Source organism: Mastigoproctus giganteus, chromosome 7 (assembly GCF_048544385.1).
Source record: "Mastigoproctus giganteus isolate SK-2022 chromosome 7, ASM4854438v1, whole genome shotgun sequence".
NCBI classification, from domain to species: Eukaryota; Metazoa; Arthropoda; class Arachnida; order Uropygi; family Thelyphonidae; genus Mastigoproctus; species Mastigoproctus giganteus.
In genome coordinates, this window is record NC_143581.1 from 22489056 (window position 1) to 22508668 (window position 19613).

Sequence of the window (19613 nt, forward strand, 5' to 3'; positions counted from 1 at the left end):
GCATAGCTGGTTCGATAAAATTCCTTGGCATCATTTGCTTAACAATTGCAATAGTTTTCTCCCATTTTATAGCAATTTCAGGTTCAATATTCATCACTGTTTCAGCTATGAATCTCCTATTGGACTCAAAATATGTAACTATAAAACTTTAGCTACCAACTTAGGCAACTTGCAACTTTCAGATCTTCCATGTCACTGCAATAATCCCGTATGTGCTTCTTTCGTAGATCAACATCATGGGCATATTATCACTGGCAATCTGGATATTGTCAATAACATTTCGCTCAAATCTGTCATGGAAAAAGGATTCAAATTTAGGCCTACCCATAAAGCCTATTTAAACAGCATATATGAAGATCTGTATCTCAATATCTTGAATTTTTGCAATAAGTTAGCTTACAAATATACAATACCTCATGAAGCATTCCAAAACTGGATAAATGTTGTATACCAAGACATTGTAAAAACAGTTTATGAGACTTTCAATCTTTATAATAATCCACACATTAGGTATTCTTATTTTTAAAATGCCATTTTGGATTTACAACAGAACTTCATCATCACCCCTATAGATAAGGCTTCTAACAGTTTTGCCATTTTTTGCATACTATACCACTCTTAAAAAGGAAGTTGACAACAGTACCACTTTTTTGTGTTGTCATCTCGCCATTAATGCAACCATTAAAAAACTTATGACCTTACATAAAAAATTACACACTAAAATTCGTAATTCTACTCAAATAGGGACCGTAAGTGGCTCGAGAGTTTGCGGATCAGCTCTACAACCAACATTAATAGGGATAGGGGTGTACGGATTCACCCCCTTTTAGAGACTATTATACTAAAAAAGGATGAACGGTTCCGTACGACTTCCGTTCGAGCCACTTCCGGTTCCACAATGCAAGAGAGCGGAACACGTGAGAATGGAAACATGTGATGCCTACCATTACCCTGCTGATATTTAAAGGTGTACTGAATAATAGAGAGTACTGCTGAAGAAGAAGGCTGGAGCCTTTGAAAGCTACGGGATTTTATCGCTTTTAACTTAGTATATTTTAATGCATTTTAATCTTGTGTTTTAATACTTTTAATATTGTAATACGTATATTAATTTTGTAAATACAGGTTATTGTAAATATAGTTATCAAGATTTGTTTTGTTTTATTTTATTTTAATTTTATTTTACTCCATGAAAGGTTGGTGAAAAAACGCTAAGAACGTAATATTCGTAATTCTACTTTACCATTCTTATACGTGATAGCCAAGTTCCATAAGCATCCTGTTGGCTTCAGATTCATTACAAGTGCCAAAAACAGTGGCTGTTATCTGACAGGCAAACAATTTTTTAAATTTCTAAATGCTATATTTATTAATCTTCCATCTACCTGGATCATCAGTAATAATCATAACGTCATCAAAACCTTTAATTCCAATACCAACATTTTCAGTATTGAAACTTATGACTTTTCTAACTTATTTACTTCTTTACCACATCATCTGATTATCTCTGTACTTAATCAATTATACTCTATAATCAATTATACTCTATAATTGATTAAGTATAACAGTGTTCTTGTTGTAGTAGTAGTAGTGGCATGTGATGCAAGAAAGCAAGTGTATGAGCTTATGCAGCATCAGCCAAAAAAAAATCACACCATTCCCTCCAAATGCCTGTCCAGTTCCTCCTTAAATTTATTTAACCTGTCAACTTCCACAACGACAGATGGAAGTTTGTTCCAGCAATTAACCATCCACTGGCTAAAAGCAAATTTCCACACATCTATTCTACATCTGTCTTTTCTTAATTTGAATTTGTGCCCCCTTGGGTTCGTAATCTGAACAATTGGAAGGATCCCATCAGAATTCAGCGTGCTCAACCCATTCAAGGCTTTGATGAAGTTGTTTGGAATAACTATATGTATTCTCAATAATTACATTTATGATGGTAAATGTACTTATAGTAGGAGTACCCATGAGCTCGCAAATTTCTAGCATGGTCTCTAATTTATTTCTACATTATTACAAAGATCTTTATACTCGTGATAATCCAAACCATAATTTCTATGCATTTCGATACGTTGATGACATCCTGGTTCTGAATGTTCATTTTGAAATTATTGCAAAAACTATATATCCTATAAAACTCACCTTGAATAAAGAAAATAATGGTAATCAACATGCAAACTTCCTTGATTTAAATATTACTTTAAATAGCCCCCACTTCACCATAATTCGGAATTATTTGATAAAAGAAATAAATTTAATTTCAACATTATTTACTTAACTAATTGGAATTCAAATGTTTCTATTAAAGTTCATAAAAACATCATCTATACACAAATTATTCATCTTGCAAATTTAAACAGCAATCAGACACTTTTCAATAATGCCTTAAATGGCCTTTATACTAAATTACGCATTAACGATATTCCAATTAACTTCATCACTTATTGTAAAAAATATATCTGCTTTTATCAAAGAAAAATTTGGATTCACTATTTCTCATTTTGGTTAGGGCTAATCTGATACTTGTACAGCTGTATAGATGTAAATTTGAATGGTGGTGTTTCCACTACTTTGAAAATGAATGCATTATGTGACTTCTTTCTGAACGATATTCATGCCTTTTCTTTCTAATTAAAAAATGAATAGCAAATGCTTAGAAAATGGTACTCACCTTGTATAAATCTGCAATAATTTTTTTGGTAGATGGTGGTTAAATTTAGATTGGAAGAAGCATTAAAAAGAACTAAGGCGGGGAATGGGGTGAAAATATTTTAAACAGATTTTAAAATGAGTGCAAGGAAGTAGAAATGCAGATCTCCAATCCTTGGTTGTCATAAAGAGGTTAAAAGACGTAAATGAAAAAAAAGAGAGAAGACTGGTGGTGCCAATAGTCGTTACGAGGGACTTTCGTAAGTAAACCGTCATCAGTTGGCAAATGGAAGAGAAGTGAGCGCGTGTTGTATTTAAAAGTTTATCTAAACTCCCATGATGCTCTTTTTGACACATGGGAACTTTAGCCACGAGAGGTTCCAAGCCGGTGAAAGGTTGAAGGGAAGTTTAGCGTTAATAATGTTGAGATCGGAATGGTGTCGGTACCATTCGATGGTGAGGGCTTCATATTGAAGAATTCTGTAGATCGATCTAAGTTTAATAATAGTGATGGCAGTGTCAACAAGGGGGGTGTGGTTGTGGGTTTGAGCATGGGTTGTTAACTCAGTGCAGGATTGACTTGTCTTGAAACTGTTGAAGTGGTAGTATGCGCGGGTATTAGAAGTTGTGGAGGAACCGCATTTGGTGGTAGTGCTGCCGATGTAACAGGTGTCGCAGTTTGGTTGGCATTTTATGAGATATATTATGTTGTTGAGATCATTTTTGGGATATTTGTTTGTATCTTTATAAGAATTAAATAGGGAAGCTAGTTTATTGTAAGTGGAGAAGGTGAGGGAGATGTCGGTATCTTTGAATGTACGTCGGAATTGTGCTGTGAGTTCACTATGGTAAGGGAGAACTATGCGAGTATTTGTCTTGTAACTGTGTCTGGTGGGGTTATTAATACTGTTTTTAACGGTGGATATTGTGTTGAGGGGGTTAGCTCCTGGCTATGAATTTATCAGTAAGGTATTGAAGTTCATTGTGTAGATCGTTTTGTGAAGAGGTGAATTTGATAGCATTGTAGATTTGGTTGTGTAGGACGGCTTTTTTGGCAGGCTAAGGCAGATTACGAGAAATCTTTGGCAAAAGATGCTAAGAAAAACAGCAAGGATTTCTTTACTTATATAAACTCTAAAAGGAAGGGGATGAATCTGATTGGTCCACTTGACATTGATGGTTCGACTGTTGATGATCCTGCTCAGATAGCAAACAAACTGAATGAGTATTTTGCATCTACATTCACACTTGAGGAATTATTAAGGTTTGAAAATGGCAGAAGGTTATCAAATTGTAGCAGGATACTTAATGATTGTGAAATAACTGAGAGCAAAGTGGAGGAGAAATTGTTGAAGTTAAACATAAGAAAAGCACCTGGGGTGGATGGGATCTGTCCAGTTATATTAAAGGAAGCGGCAAAGCAACTAAGCAAATCCTTAGCCATAATTATGTGAGCATCCTTGGACTCACAGGAGGTTCCCACGGACTGGAGATATGCAAATGTATCCCCAATTCACAAAGGGGGATCGAAGGGTGATACGAGTAATTACAGACCAGTTAGTTTAACTTCTGTTCGGGGTAAAATAATGAATCACTGGTTAAAGATGAATTGCAGGATCATCTAGACAAGACTGCAGCAATAATTCAGACACAGCATGGGTTTGTCAAGAAAAAGTCTTGTCTGACAAATTTGATAGGATATTATGATGTGGTTACAAAGGAACTGGATGCAAAAAATAATTTTGGTATCATATATTTGGATTTCAGGAAAGCTTTTGACACTGTTGCGCATTTAAAAAAAAATTTTTTTTTTTATGCGAACCCCAAACACGAGAGGTATTAGAACCTATAGTACTTAGTATCGTGCTTCGGTTGGAGGTTGAGAAGATGAAAGAAGATATTTGTTGACATTGGACTTGAACTTCTGTAGATTGTAATTTTCAGGAAGTACGTATGAAGGAAGGTTGTTCCAGAAAACGGCAGTTGAATGAATAAATGAGGAAGATGAAAAGTTGGTTCTGTGGGTTTGAAGTTGGACAGTAAATGGATGTTGGCTGGTGGTGGCATGTGTTCAGACTGTTTTGAAAGAGAGAGAGTGGGAATTATAGAAGCCAATTCAGAAGAACAGTGCCAATGGAAGTATGTGTAGAAGAGGCATGCAGCAGAAATAGTACGTCTATGAGAAAGCGAGTGGAGAGACTGTTAGAGATGAATCATTAATTAACCTAACTGCCCTCTTCTGAATGGAATCAAGAAGCCTGAGAGAGGTTTTGGGGGCACCACCCCAGATGTGGGAACAATATTCCATGGCAGGGCGGATTTGCGATTTATACAGAGTGAGCAGCTGTTTGGAAGAAAAGTAACACTGAGAGCGAAAGAAAAAACCAAGCTTTTTAGATGCATAGGAAGCAATATTTGTAATGTGCTTGTGCCAAGAGAGAGAGATTAGAAGTCAGGGTAATCCCCAAAAGAGATATATCATTTTGCCTAGAAATTGGAGTGTCGTCACTAAAGATAAGCATAGGAGCAGAAGAATCCTTTTTGTGAGATATAAGACAAGACTGAGTTTTAGAAGGGTTGAAATCAACTAAGTTGTCTTTGCCCCACTGGAGAATTGCCTGAAGATTGGCATTTAAGGAATTGGTAGCAGTCGAGAAGATGAAGCTGATTGAGCAGGACAAGGTTTCTCAAAATGGAAAGTGGAATGCAATGTGCTATCATCGGCAAAACTATGGATAGGATTTCCAGTCAATGGAAGAAGGTCATTAATATACAAGAGGAAAAGAGTGAGGGAAAGAACTGAACCTTGGGGGATACTGGCATTAGTGGAGAAGTTAGAAGACAGAGAGCCATCTACCATTACCCTCAGTGAGCGATCAGAGACAAAACTGCATAACCAATTACTAAAAACAGTTGGCAAACCATAAGATGGAAGACTATTGTACAAATTGGAGCAGAATGGTATTAAGGGTAAGTCGCTACAATGGATAAAAGGATGGTTAAGTGGGAGAAGACAGAGGGTGGTAATCAATGGGTGCTACTCTTTGTGGACTAATGTGATTAGTGGAGTCCCACAAGGTTTGGTGTTGGGTCCTCTGATATCTGTATTGGTACCATTCGATGGTGAGGGCTTCATACTGAAGAATTCTGTAGCTCGATCTAGTTTAATAATGGGGATGACAGAGTCAACAGGGGGGGGGGCATGGTTGTGGGTTTGAGCATGGATTGTTAACTCAGTGTAGGATTGACCTGTCCTGAAACTATTGAAGTGGTAGTATGCGCGGGTATTGGAAGTTGTGGAGGAACCGAATTTGGTGGCACTGCTGCTGGTGTAACAGGTGTCGCAGTTTGGTTGGCATTTTATGAGATATATTATATTATTGAGATCGTTGGTGGAATATTTGTATGTATCTTTATAAGAATTAAATAGAGAACCTAGTTTATTATAAGTAGAGAAAGTGAGGGAGATATCGGTATCTTTGAATATATGCCGGAATTGTGCTGCGAGTTCACTATGATAAGGGAGAGCAATGCAAGTGTTTGTCTTGTTACTGTGTCTGGTGGGGTTATTAATACTGTCATCCCCTTAGGACCAAAAAAGCTGTCCTACACAACCAAATCTACAACGCTATCAAATTCAGCTCCTCACAAAACGATCACCTGTCATGTTCAGTTAAGTCTAACCAAGGGTATTTAGCCTGTAAGTTTTTATATTTATTATTCATATTTTATTATATTTTCAGCTCTGAACATTGTACATTCATGTTAAATTCTTATTTTGTGAAGTATTTCTGCATACAGTTGAACTGGTGTTTATCACTAATCTATACATCATTCCAAATAAATAAATAAATGTAATGAGGAAAATATCAGCAAATATCCCACTCTATTTACAACTCTCCACCCCTAGGCAGAGAAAACTTCTCAAGGTTTATTTCTTTATCATCAGAGTTCCCTCCACCCAGAGCACAGAATGATCTTATTAGATCCCAATATTTGATCTATATGCAGCCAAATATTGGATGTATGGCTCTGAGAGATTGATAAACTGATAGTAAAGGCTCATTTTTATTTATTTCATTTATTTATTTTTTAATGGTAATATTTGAGACAAAAGTTTATTATGTTATGAGAGTATTTCTGTCTGTTTTTTAATTGTATATCTGGTAAAATATTGGATTAGGGCTAATGGGTTTCTCGAAACCATGAGTGATAGAGTTTAGTCATTTGCTTTTGTGAACCCAGTTTTCCAAGACAGTTTTGTTCTCTTCATTTCATGTTATGTTTAGTTTAGTTCCAGACTTGGTAAGAATAATATTAGCCTGAAACTGTGATTTATTATTTTTTCTCAGTTGTTTACGGAAAAATGTCAATAATGTGTAGTTTTAACATTGCAACAAAAAAACAGAAATTATTAATAGAATTAGAAAAGGTGAAGATTTGGGAAATCTCACCAGAGTTTAACGTGGGGACTTCACCAATTTACGACATCAAGAAAAATTCCAATGCTATATCAGTTTTTGTGTCGACCATGTATAGTGAAGGAGGATCTAACAGAAAAATAGTTTATTAAATTTTAACTTTAAATTTTTTTTTCATATAAAATTTATAGAAAAATATCTATCCGAATATATATACTTATGCAAGTGTGTGAATTTTTATGTATGTTATTATTATTTTTTTAAATAAATTCTTTTTTTTTTTTTTTCACACTATTTAAAGTCTTTTTCGCTTACCTTAATACATTATAACAGAATTTATTTAATCTTACCTTGTGTTCAATTATCCAGAAAATTTGGCTATCCAGAAGAGGTCTGACATTAATTATTCCAGATAACTGATGCTCTACTGTATGTCACTCCCATGAGATAAATGACTTTGCAACATACACTATGAGGAAATTATAGTGATGTAATCATAGTAACAGTGAGATTGGGATTCTTGATAACAGCAGTTTCAGTATTGTCTCTGTGCTGTGACACTATAGGAGCAGGGATAATTTCTTAGCTTACTGCAGCAGCCTAGGGCACCTGAATTAGCAAGAGTTCTGCACTTTTCTCTTCCATTACCTTATTCAGTTATTTGACTAAATTTTTGATAGTAAAGTGAATGGCCCTCTGACCATAACCCACAAAACTCAAAGCAAAGTAATGTTATCAGATCTTGTGATAGGCTATTTTGCATTTGGTAAACTCCATAGCTTTCTTATATTCAAGACAATTCTTAACTAATGGCAGTATGATTAGGAGGCATTTTCTTCTAACAAAGACACATAGAAGGCCCATCTGAAATAGAGCACTCTTTAAAGAAATGACCATGAATAAACAATGACCACAGAAGGTATCATTTTTGCGATACTTAGCCACATGGGCAAAATGAAAACACTTGAAGCACTTTGTCACTATGACTATCTTTAACTCAGTAGGAATTAAGAGTTAATAAAGATCTCAATTTATCCAACAGTAATTTTGTAACACAACCAGTAACTTGCAAAATCTAATTATTAACTGTCTTGTCCTTAAAGTTATTAATAGCAAGGACATCAATAGATTCCTTAACCTTATTAAAAGTTATGTCTTGGTCCTTCATCAGACCTTTATCAGTATTGTATATCACCAGCTTTGGTTTGTTCTTAGGTTTTTAAACTGTCTAACTGATGTCATTTCACTTGATATGATCTTTTTAACATTATATTCACTTTCAGCCTCAAGAGCTGCTATCTTATTGTGGATGACCCTTAAGCTTCCTACTTTATTATCACTTGAAAAATAAAGTTCTGAGCAATTCTTTTTTAATGTAATCACTGCTCTTATACTTGTCTCTTATTGATTTTATAAAAACAAGCTTACTTGGTTTAGTTTTCTTATCTTCTGCATTCTCTTTGACCACATCCACATAGGATGTAGAAAAATAACTTGTCTGTACAAATATTTCTCTCTTCCAACCTAGTTAATAATGCTTTATTCTCTGTGCAGGTCTCCAATGCCACAGCTTCTAATTGATCTCATAGGTCAAAAATTGACCTATTGCAGGTCCAGGAATGCTCAAAATCACTATTCAGTAAAAGACCTGTAAGTTTAAACCTAGCTTCCTTCAGACAATCAAATCCAACCATTTGAGAAAATTGGTTGCTAGAGCTTGTCATGTATCTGATAATTTTAAAAATAAACATCTCACTAGCTTGTTTTGAGTATACAGGCAACTCTCGGTTTACAAACATTCGCTATAACAAATGTCACAATCATTAAAATTTCTTAAAGTCACTAATAGATAGAGTTCCTTATAAAACGAAATGCCAAACATATAGTGAACATAATTATAAGATTGAAATAAATAAACTTTTAAAAAATGTATTTATTACAATAATTATCAGAAAATTGTTGAACTGGGCAATAAAATGGACCTCGACCTTGATAAGAGCTTTTGGACTTGCATTTTGAGGAATTAACAACCAACGAAATAATTTAAATAGAGACATCTAAATTCTGAAGTAAATTCTGATATTCCACAGCCTCCCAGAACATTTACAAGGCAGAAAATAGCTGCAGCTTTTAAATCAATTTCTGAGGGGTTGGCAATCATTGAAGAAGAAGAAGAAGACGCAAATTTGGAAAGAATTGCAAAAGTGAAAAGAGGCATTTGACTGTCTAGCATGCTACAGTGAGATTTTTGAAGAAACAAAAAAAAAGAAAAAAAATCTAACTGCGCAATCTTCTATAAAAACATTTTAAAAAAGTTGAAAACTCAGCTGTTTCTTCATTATCAGATGCCCTTCCATTTACCTCATCTGCATCTAGTGTCACTTATGTGGAAAATATTGAACTCTGCCGGATATTGACGAATAAAAGTTGAATACATATGTATGTACAGTACATATATTATGTTAGTACAGTAATACCCCGAAGTTACGCGATAGGTGGGTCCGACGAAAATCGCGTAAGTCGAATTCGCATAAGTCGGGGTACAACTTTGCATATAAATACATATAAATTTTGCTTAATTGGGACCAAGGACTAACAAAAACACTAGTTTAGAAGAAAAATATTAATAAAATTGCAGTTCTTTATACATATTAATACAAAATATGTATTAAAAAACAAATGACTTACGTTAAAAAGTTATTTCGATGTCGATGGCTTCATAAAATCTAACAAATTCGTCTGACGACACAGCGCATTCTTTTTTTCACTCAGAATTTCTTCATAGCAAGCTAATAATTTTTTTATTTCTTGCTTTGTATCTATAACGCGTTCTTCGTTGGAGTGTCTGTTTTCTAAAATTTTTAAGCCCTTTACAATTGAGCCCTTTTCAATTTTCAACCTGTCAAGTTTGCAATTGTCATGTGCTTTTCGCCGTTGCTTCGTTTAGGCCTGTAGCACGTGCAATATCACATGGTCTTTCATTTCGCTCAAAGCGTTTCACAATTTTATATTTTTTCTCTATCGACAGAGGCGGACTGGCCATAAGCCTTACCGGGGAAACCCCGGTGGGCCAGTGTGATTTTGGCCATAAACCATAGTATGAGGCCACTATAAATTTTTTCGGGTAAGAATTTTTGATCCAGTCCGCCTCTGTTTATCGATAATTGCTTTTCTTTTTCTCTCTGAATCTGCAGTGTCTTCACCAGGACGCTTCCTTTTCACACCTTTTAATTAAGTATTTTACTCATTTTTAGGGAATAAAGCACAATTACAAAACGAGGAGGCACGCTTGATACGCATAAACAAAGCTGCGCGCATGTAGCAACTGAATAAACAACACCATAAAGGCAGAGATACACTATTAACACCTCACATTTCTAGGGGTTACTACCATAAAACAATAAAAATCCAGTTGCGTTTCTGCTAGTGAAATCTGTTATAAACTGGTAGTAAACTCGATCTAATTGCATTTGTGATTATACCGATAGCTGGAATTGTGTTGGTTTTTACGTTATTATGGTGAAATGTGTTTCCCCTTCACTGATATAAAAAACATAAAAGCAGCAAAGTTGAATTTTGTTCATCTTTCGCTCTCATTCTCCGCCGTCGCACCGTATATCGATAACATATGAAAAACGACCTTGAAGATAGTGGGCGGCAGCGTTGCCAAACGAAAAAATCAAGAATCGTGTAACTCCGAGTTCGCGTAAGTCGGGGTAGCGTAAGTCGGGGTATTACTGTACTCATTTTCTTTATTTCTATTTTGTAACATTTGTTTTTAATTAAAATTAACAAGTATGATATCTTATTTTTTTATTTTATTTTACGTTTCGTATCATATATGATAAACCATAATGCATACATACATTATAATAAAACAAATTGTATAGATTATTCGATGTTTAGTACATGGTTTTAATGCTTTAAAATGGCTGCTAATTTATACGATATGTATCATAAAAGCTCAGAAATGCAAGATACACATACCGAACAAAACGTATAATGAACAACTTGGAACGGAACTCGTTTATAAACCAAGAGTTTCCTGTACTGCTATCAGCATCTTCCAAAGAGTATACATTGCCTGGTTATATATCTGTTCTTGACTTTACATTTTACAACAGGTTATTTATTTTATCAGTCTCCTGAGCCTAGAAATGGAACCAAAGATGCTTAATTATGATAGCCATCAGTAAATATGATTAAAACTCAAATATTTACGATGAGGTAAACTACAAAAATGTAGAACACAACTATTTACTGTGTTAATAATGAACTCAACACATACGCGCGCACGCACGCACGCACACACACACACACACACACACACACACACAGCCAGCTAAAATCCACTATAGGATGAGAAGCCGAGAAACACACACTAACTCTCCAAGTCAATCAAAACGATGATCAAAAACAAGGCATGGAAATACTAAGAATATTTTCACTTGGGACTCATGAAAACCCCTCCAAAATCAAAGCTTTTTTGCATCAAAACTACCGATTGTCTGGGTCTAACCAGACAATCGGTAGTTTTGTTCAACTTTCTTCAACAGATAAACATGAATAGACAATAGGAATCAAAAATAAAACCAGCTCTTCTAGTATCATAAATATATTGCACTTCAAAAGTTGTCTTTGGTCTAGTTGTTGCCACAAGAGCTTTAAGGCACATACACAGCAAGTATATACCCAACTCCTTGATATAATATGGCATTGAGAGTGTCTCCTGCATACATGCTATTTAAGACATCCTCCAGTCACTACCTGGCAGTGTAGAGGTAGTTAGATTGTACACCAACTAATCTGTATGCTTCTTAAAGGGTTACCAATATGTTTGATCTGGTGGATTATGTAATAGCGGGCCTGCGAAAACTGTTTTACAGTTGTAACCTCAAAGTATAAGGGATGTTGGATCTTGCTGTGGTACTCACTATAACCTTAAAATATTAGCATTAGTAGAGGCATATGAATGAAGAATGCAAAACGTTTGTACTGTTCTTCCTTGAATTTATTTAAACTATCAACTTCCACAAGGACAGATGGAAGTTTGTTCCAACAATCAACCAACTGCTGGCTGAAGGCAAATTTTCCCACATCTATTTTACAACTGTCTTTCCTCAGTTTGAATTTATACCCACTCAAGTGCGTAATCTGAGCAAGAGGAAGAATCCCATCAGCATTGAGCTTGCTCAAACCATTCAAGGCCTTATACACCTCAGTCAGATCACCTCAGAGGTGCCTAGTCTCCAGATGCTGCAATTTGCAGAACTTAAGATTTTCTTGGTAAGAGCAACCCCTTGCCCCTCACCAATCTTGTTGCTCTTCTCTGTACCCGTTCCAGCAGGTCTACATGCAAAGAGAAGAGATGGGTGGGGGAGAGCTTTGCTCTGGAGACTAAGGTTTCACTAGTTCAAGCCTCCACTAAGCAAAGTGGTGGTATTGCTTTGGATGATAACAGTCGTCTACCACGTAGTAATGCCTGGTGACACAGAGTGACAGTATTTTGTGGGATATGAATGCCATACCTTATTTAATTTCATTAAATTTTATTATTTTTTAGTTTTAGGTATTTACTTAATGTAATGTAATTTAAGTTTAATTTCTTTAATACAGTGTATAAGTAGATCCTGTTATTTGTTGCCCTATTGTCATTTTGTTTATTTGCCATATGGTGCAAGGAAGCCTGATGCTTATGCTGCACCAGCCGAAAAAAAATTCCAGTGTTATTCTGAGAGAGAGAGAGAGAGAGAGAGAGAGAGTCAGAAGTAGTAGTAGTGTGTGGATTATGATCGTTGGTACAGCATCAGCCAAAAAAAAAAAAAAAAAAAAAATCACACCATTCCCTCCAAATGCCTGTCCAGTTCCTCCTTAAATTTATTCAACCTATCAACTTCCACAATGAAGATGGAAGTTTGTTCCAGCAATTAACCACCCGCTGGCTAAAGGCAAATTTCCGAACATCTATTCTACATTTGTCTTTCCTTAATTTGAATTTATGCCCCCTTAGGTTCATAATCTGAACAAGTGGAAGGATCCGATCAGAATTCAGCGTGCTCAACCCATTCAAGGCTTTATGCACCTCAATCAGATCACCGCACAGGTGCCTAGTCTCCAGCCACTGCAATTTGCAGAACTTAAGCCTCTCTTGGTAAGAGGATCCCTTCATTCCCCTCACCAATTTTGTTTCCCTTCTCTGTACACTCTCAAGCAAATCTACATCCTTTCCTAAAATGAGGCCTCCAGACCTGTATGCGTACTCAAGGCGTGGCCTGACCATTGCCTTATACAGAGGGACAATCACCTCCTTTTCCCTGCTAGCAAAATTCCTGTATATTATTGACAAAACCCCATGACCTGCCCTGGCAGCCTGTCTGCATTGCTCAGAAAACCTCATATCTGACTGCACAATTACTCCCAGGTCTGTTTCATTTCCTACCACCTTAAGTTTAGTACCACACCGTTGGTACATTTCTCTGGGGTTACTTCTACCCATATGCAGTACTTTGCATTTGTCAAAGTTAAACTTCAGTTGCAACTTCTTAGCCCATCTGCCCAAATTATCTAGATCCTGTTGCAGTAGCACACTACCATTACTGTCATTAACAACCCTGCCAACCTTTGTATCATTTGCAAACTTTGACACTAAGCCTGATATACCTTCATCATTATCATTGATAAATATACAAAACAACAGAGGACCCAACACCAAACCCTGTGGGACTCCACTAATAACATTAGTCCACGAAGAGCAGCACCCATTAATTACCACCCTCTGTCTTCTCCCACTCAACTATCCTTTTATCCATTGTAGCAACTTACCCTTAATACTATTCTGCTCCAATTTGTACAGTAGTCTTCCCTGCGCAACAGTGTCAAAAGCTTTCCTGAAATCCAAATATATGATATCAAAATTATTTTTGCATCCAGTTCCAGGCACCTCCGTAGCCAGGTGGGAAGGAGCAGCAGTGCGTAGCACACGCTTCTTGATTAGACCGGGGTTCGAGCCCGTCACCACCAAATACGAAGGATGCGGAAAGGTCGGGGAATGACCACCGCACATTCCGGAGCAATATGGCCTTAGTTGCTAATGCTCCTAAAAACCAAATAACAACAAACAGCATCCAGTTCCTTTGTAACCACATCATAATATCCTATCAAATTTGTCAGACAAGACTTTTCCTTAACAAACCCATGCTGTGTCTGAATTATTGCTGCAGTCTTGTCTAGATGATCCTGCAATACATCTTTAACCAGTGATTCATTATTTTACCTGGAACAGAAGTTAAACTAACTGGTCTGTAATTACTCGTGTCACCCTTCGATCCCCCTTTGTGAATTGGGGATACATTTGCACCTATCCAGTCCGTGGGGACCTCCCCTGAGTCCAAGGATGCTCTCATAATTATGGCTAAGGGTTTGCTTAGTTGCTTTGCCGCCTCCTTTAATATAACTGGATAGATCCCATCCACCCCAGGTGCCTTTCTTATGTTTAACTTCAACAATTTTTCCTCCACTTTGCTCTCAGTGATTGGCGCCTCCGTAGCCAGGTGGGCAGGAGCGGCAGTGCGTAGCACACTCTTCTTGATTAGACCGAGGTTCGAGCCCATGACCGCCAAATACAGAGGATGCGGAAAGGTCAGGGAATGACCACCGCATATCCCCGGAGCAATATGGCCTTAGTTGCTAATGCTCCTAAAAAAACCAAATAACATAACAGCTCTCAGTTATTACAAAATCATTCAGCACCCTGCTACAATTTGATAACCTTCTGGCATTTTCAAACCTTAATAACTCCTCATATGGGAATGTAGATGCAAAATACTCATTTAGTTTGTTTGCTATCTGAGCAGGATCATCAACAGTCGAACCATCGATATCAAGTGGACCAATCAGATTTATCCTCTTCCTTTTAGAGTTTATATAAGTAAAGAAATCCTTGCTGTTTTTCTTAGCATCTTTTGCCAAAGATTTCTCGTAATCTGCCTTCGCCTGCCTAACCTCCTTTGTGACCTGATTACAGACTAGCTTATATGCATCCCATCCCATGCAACTAGAAAGGAATCACAAAGAAAGAGAAGAATGATGAATATCCAGTTCAGGACACTGGGTGTGCCAAGCCTGTACTCACCAGATGTTATAATCTGTAGCTCAAGAAATAATGAATATGATTTCATGATTGTGTGACCAATGAGATTTAAGCTAAAATGATGTAGTATCTCTTAGTTGGAAAGGTCAAGAAGTTGGGATGTAGTACGCAAGAGAATTTTCAATTAAATAAATAAAATAAAAATATCAACATAATAGGTTATAGATAAATCAAAAGCAGTTGTGCGCCAAAATTTTCATTTTTCTTCTTTTGTTGGGGGGGGGGAGGGTCACAACCAGAACCATGATGTATACCTGGTAAAGAATGCTACTCAATGCTCTATTTTTCCTCAAAGTATTTTATTCACAGTGACTTTAGTTATTTGCCATTGCTATGTATGAATTCCAACTACATATTTTGATGAAGTCATAACTTGCAGTTTGTAACTTCTGGCTCTTGTAGTACCTCAGATTGGGATCTGATTGATGTATGCTATTAGTGATTTTAGGAGTAGCTTAACAGATTTTGAAAAAAATGAGATGTGACTGTTTTAGTTAATCATAGGATGCTTTGCTAAATTACTTGTAATTTGTTAAACTGAACAGACTAAAATAAATTGTAACTCAGCCCTGCTCATTCGTCTTTGTACTCCTCTTATGCATTGTTTCAGTATGTGTATAATTATTTTGGTTTTTGATTGTAGTCTTGTACTGTACATGGCTCTGCATTTGTTCTGCATTCCACCTATTTATTGTTCTAATATTGACATGCTTTCATTGTTGAGGGGCATTTTTCAATGCATGACTCTGGGATATAGATTGTTCCTGTCAATTTGACAAGATGTTCAGTCATCTATTATGGTTTTGTCTGATACTCTGCAAAATTTTATTGTTCTATATTTTCATTTACCATGACTAGCTTCAGTGTTTGTCACAGTTGCAGTGCTGATTTTCATTAATTTTTCACATTTGCAATGATTTCAAAACAGGAAAAAAAAAAAAAAAAAAGTGTTAAAGTTTCTAATAATATAATTTTGAGTATGAAAACCTATAATGCTGACATTAGATAGTATTTGGCATTTGACATCAAATGCCAAAGATGTTAAACTCATAGGCCACATTACAAATGCTCAGCAAGGTTGTAATGAGACACTTGGGAGTTGAAGTGATATGCACACCAATGCTGAATTACTGAAGAGAGAATTATTTTTAAATAATAATTCTTGGATGATATATTTTCGATGAAGTCATAACTTGCAGTTTGTAACTTCTGGCTCTTGTAGTACATCAGATTGGGATTCATAAATCATCAAGACTTCTTATAATTTATGAATTTTTTTATGGAAATTGTATAAAATTTAATGTATTCCATTTAACATGTTTGCTGCCTTTATATATATATTATGCATAGTATAATGTGTGTAAAATGGCACTAAAAGTGATGTGTGCCTCAATACATATCTGCATTCAAAATGCATCCAAGCACTGCTGTAATGCATACAAGTGGTCATTCTTAAGCAGTCACCCAAAAAGTGCCATAAACTTAAAGGCACATGAAATTAACAGCTACTCAGTCCTAACACACTGATTGAATGCTTTGCAATAATGCTTGGTTTTGTGTATGGACTTGGTATGCAGTTTTATCTGTTCTTTGCTTGTGTTGATGTTAGTTTATGTACATGAATAAATGTTTTATAAAATTTTAAGATTTGTCCTGATTTACAGTTCTGTACAAAAGTGTTTGCTCCAAACTTTTAATTTTCAGCCATTAACTATACATTTTTGTAATGCTGTGGTTGTCAGAATGTTGATTTTTTCCCCCCTTCAATATTCTTAAAATTATAGCACATTGAATGGGTTCTCTCACATTTAGGTGGCAGCGAATGTGTTAAGCACCACACTGTACAATTGTTCTAAATGCACAAAGTTTTTTTTTTTTTTTTTTATATATATATATGTTAAATTTTGATACTTCAGTCAGGCTGCTGGGAATGTGTGAATATTTACAGCATTGGATCTTTGAGAAAAATGGATCTATAATTGTTGCTTCATTGTTTATTGTTTTTTTGAGAATGAATTAATGACAAATGCTGTATTTTAATTTTATTTAATTTTTATCTTAAATTTTATTCATATTTGTACATCTTTATTACATGCAGTCTTGTATATCCCCCCGCCCCCAGTTCATCATGCATTTGTTTGTTTATTTTTGTTAATTTTTACATAATGTGTCTATTTTGTTTTAGCGACTAAAGAAAATGCCACCACATATGCCAGAGCATGCAATGACAAGGCAAGTTAAATACTATTTCAGTTCCTTATCTTTTATTTATTCCTTATTCCTTATCCCTTATCTTTTATTCATATCAGTATTTTCAGTTACTGTAAGATTAACCTATAAATGTGACAACCAGAACTTGCAAACATTTTTTTTTAGTGATGTTTGTGATCCTCATATATAGCTGCCAACTCTCTATCTTACTTTATACTTGAGTTAGTACCATAGAGTTTCTCCCAATTTTTTGCAGAAATACATTGTTATTCTTATTGTTATTGGCAGTATCAAAGAAATTGTTATTCTTTGTCTTTTTTGTTTGGCAAAAAATAGTGTTAAATTGGAATTTTTTATTTATTTATTTATTATTTTTTTTTTTATATTAATTTTGTTAAAGAATATGGACATAGCAAACACCTGCAAATACTTTGCTGTACTTGTTCAGTTAGCCATTAAAAAAAGTTCCCAGTGCTTCCCAATATCATTCAAGACACATGAAACTAAACTGATCTGTAGATATTTTACCGATCAGTTCTGTCATTTTTGGCTTGAGAATCTACTGAAAGCTATTATGAAAGAAGAAAGAATTGATGTACAGAAGTCTTAAGTCAGAGAATTGACTGTTGCCAAGGAAACATGAAATATAACAAGTTATACAGCTACTTTTGCAGGATCATCTAGACAAGACTGCAGCAATAATTCAAACACAGCATGGGTTTGTTAAGGGAAAGTCTTGTCTGACAAATTTGATTGGTTATTATGATGTGGTCACAAAGGAACTGGCGCCTCCGTAGCCAGGTGGGAAGGAGCACCAGTGCGTAGCACACGCTTCTTGATTAGACCGGGGTTCGAGCCCGTCACCACCAAATACGGAAGATGCGGAAAGGTCAGGAAATGACCACCGCATATCCCGGAGCAATATGGCCTTAGTTGCTAATGCTCCTAAAAACCAAAATAACAACAACAACAACAAAGGAACTGGATGCAAAAAATAATTTTGATATCATATACTTGGATTTCAGGAAAGCTTTTGACACTGTTGCGCATGGAAGACTACTGTACAAATTGGAGCAGAATGGTTTTAAGGGTAAGTTGCTACAATGGATAAAAGGATGGTTAAGTGGGAGAAGACAGAGGGTGGTAATCAATGGGTGCTGCTCTTCGTGGACTAATGTTATTAGTGGAGTCCCACAGGGTTCGGTGTTGGGTCCACTGTTGTTTTGTGTATTTATCAATGATATTGATGAAGGTATATCAGGCTTAATGTCGAAGTTTGCAGATGACACAAAGGTTGGCAGGGTTGTTAATGACAGTAATGGCAGTGTGCTACTGCAACAGGATCTAGATAATTTGGGCAGATGGGCTAAGAAGTGGCAACTGAAGTTCAACCTTGACAAATGCAAAGTACTGCATATGGGTAGAAGTAACCCCAGAGAAACGTACCAACTGTGTGGTACTACACTTAAGGTGGTAGAAAATGAAAAAGACCTGGGAGTAATTGTGCAGTCAGATATGAAGTTTTCTGAGCAATGCAGACAGGCTGCTAGGGCAGGTCATGGGGTTTTGTCAATGATATATAGGAATTTTGCTAGCAGGGAAAAGGAGGTGATTGTCCCTCTGTATAAGGCAATGGTCAGGCCACGCCTTGAGTACTGCGTACAGGTCTGGAGGCCTCATTTTAGGAAGGATGTAGATTTGCTTGAGCGTGTACAGAGAAGAGCAACACGATTGGTGAGGGAATGAAGGGATTCTCTTACCAAGAGAGGCTTAAGTTCTGCAAATTGCAGTGGCTGGAGACTAGGCACCTGCGCGGTGATCTGATTGAGGTCTATAAGGCCTTGAATGGGTTGAGCACGCTGAATTGTGATGGGATCCTTCCACTTGTTCAGATTACGAACCTACGGGGACATAAGTTCAAATTAAGAAAGGACAGATGTAGAATAGATGTTCGGAAATTTGCCTTTAGCCAGCGGGTGGTTAATTGCTGGAACAAACTTCCATCTGTTGTTGTGGAAGTTGATAGGTTAAATAAATTTAAGGAGGAACTGCACAGGCATTTGAAGGGAATGGTGTGATTTTTTTTTTTTTTTTTTTGGCTGATGCTGCATAAGCTCCTACACTTGCTTTCTTGCATCATGTGCCACTACTACTACTACTACTTTTAGCATTTTAAT

At 36.1% G+C, this 19613-nt stretch overlaps 1 protein-coding gene across 1 annotated transcript in view; it reads left to right on the top strand.

Annotated features, from left to right (window-relative positions):
- Positions 1-19613, top strand: part of LOC150082637 (lon protease homolog 2, peroxisomal-like) — a 285321-nt gene that overhangs the window by 127003 nt on the left and 138705 nt on the right. The window contains exon 8 of the mRNA XM_090377560.1: positions 17411-17457. Within this exon, the coding sequence (XP_090233686.1) occupies positions 17411-17457 (47 nt within the window). The remainder of the gene's footprint in view (positions 1-17410; positions 17458-19613) is intronic.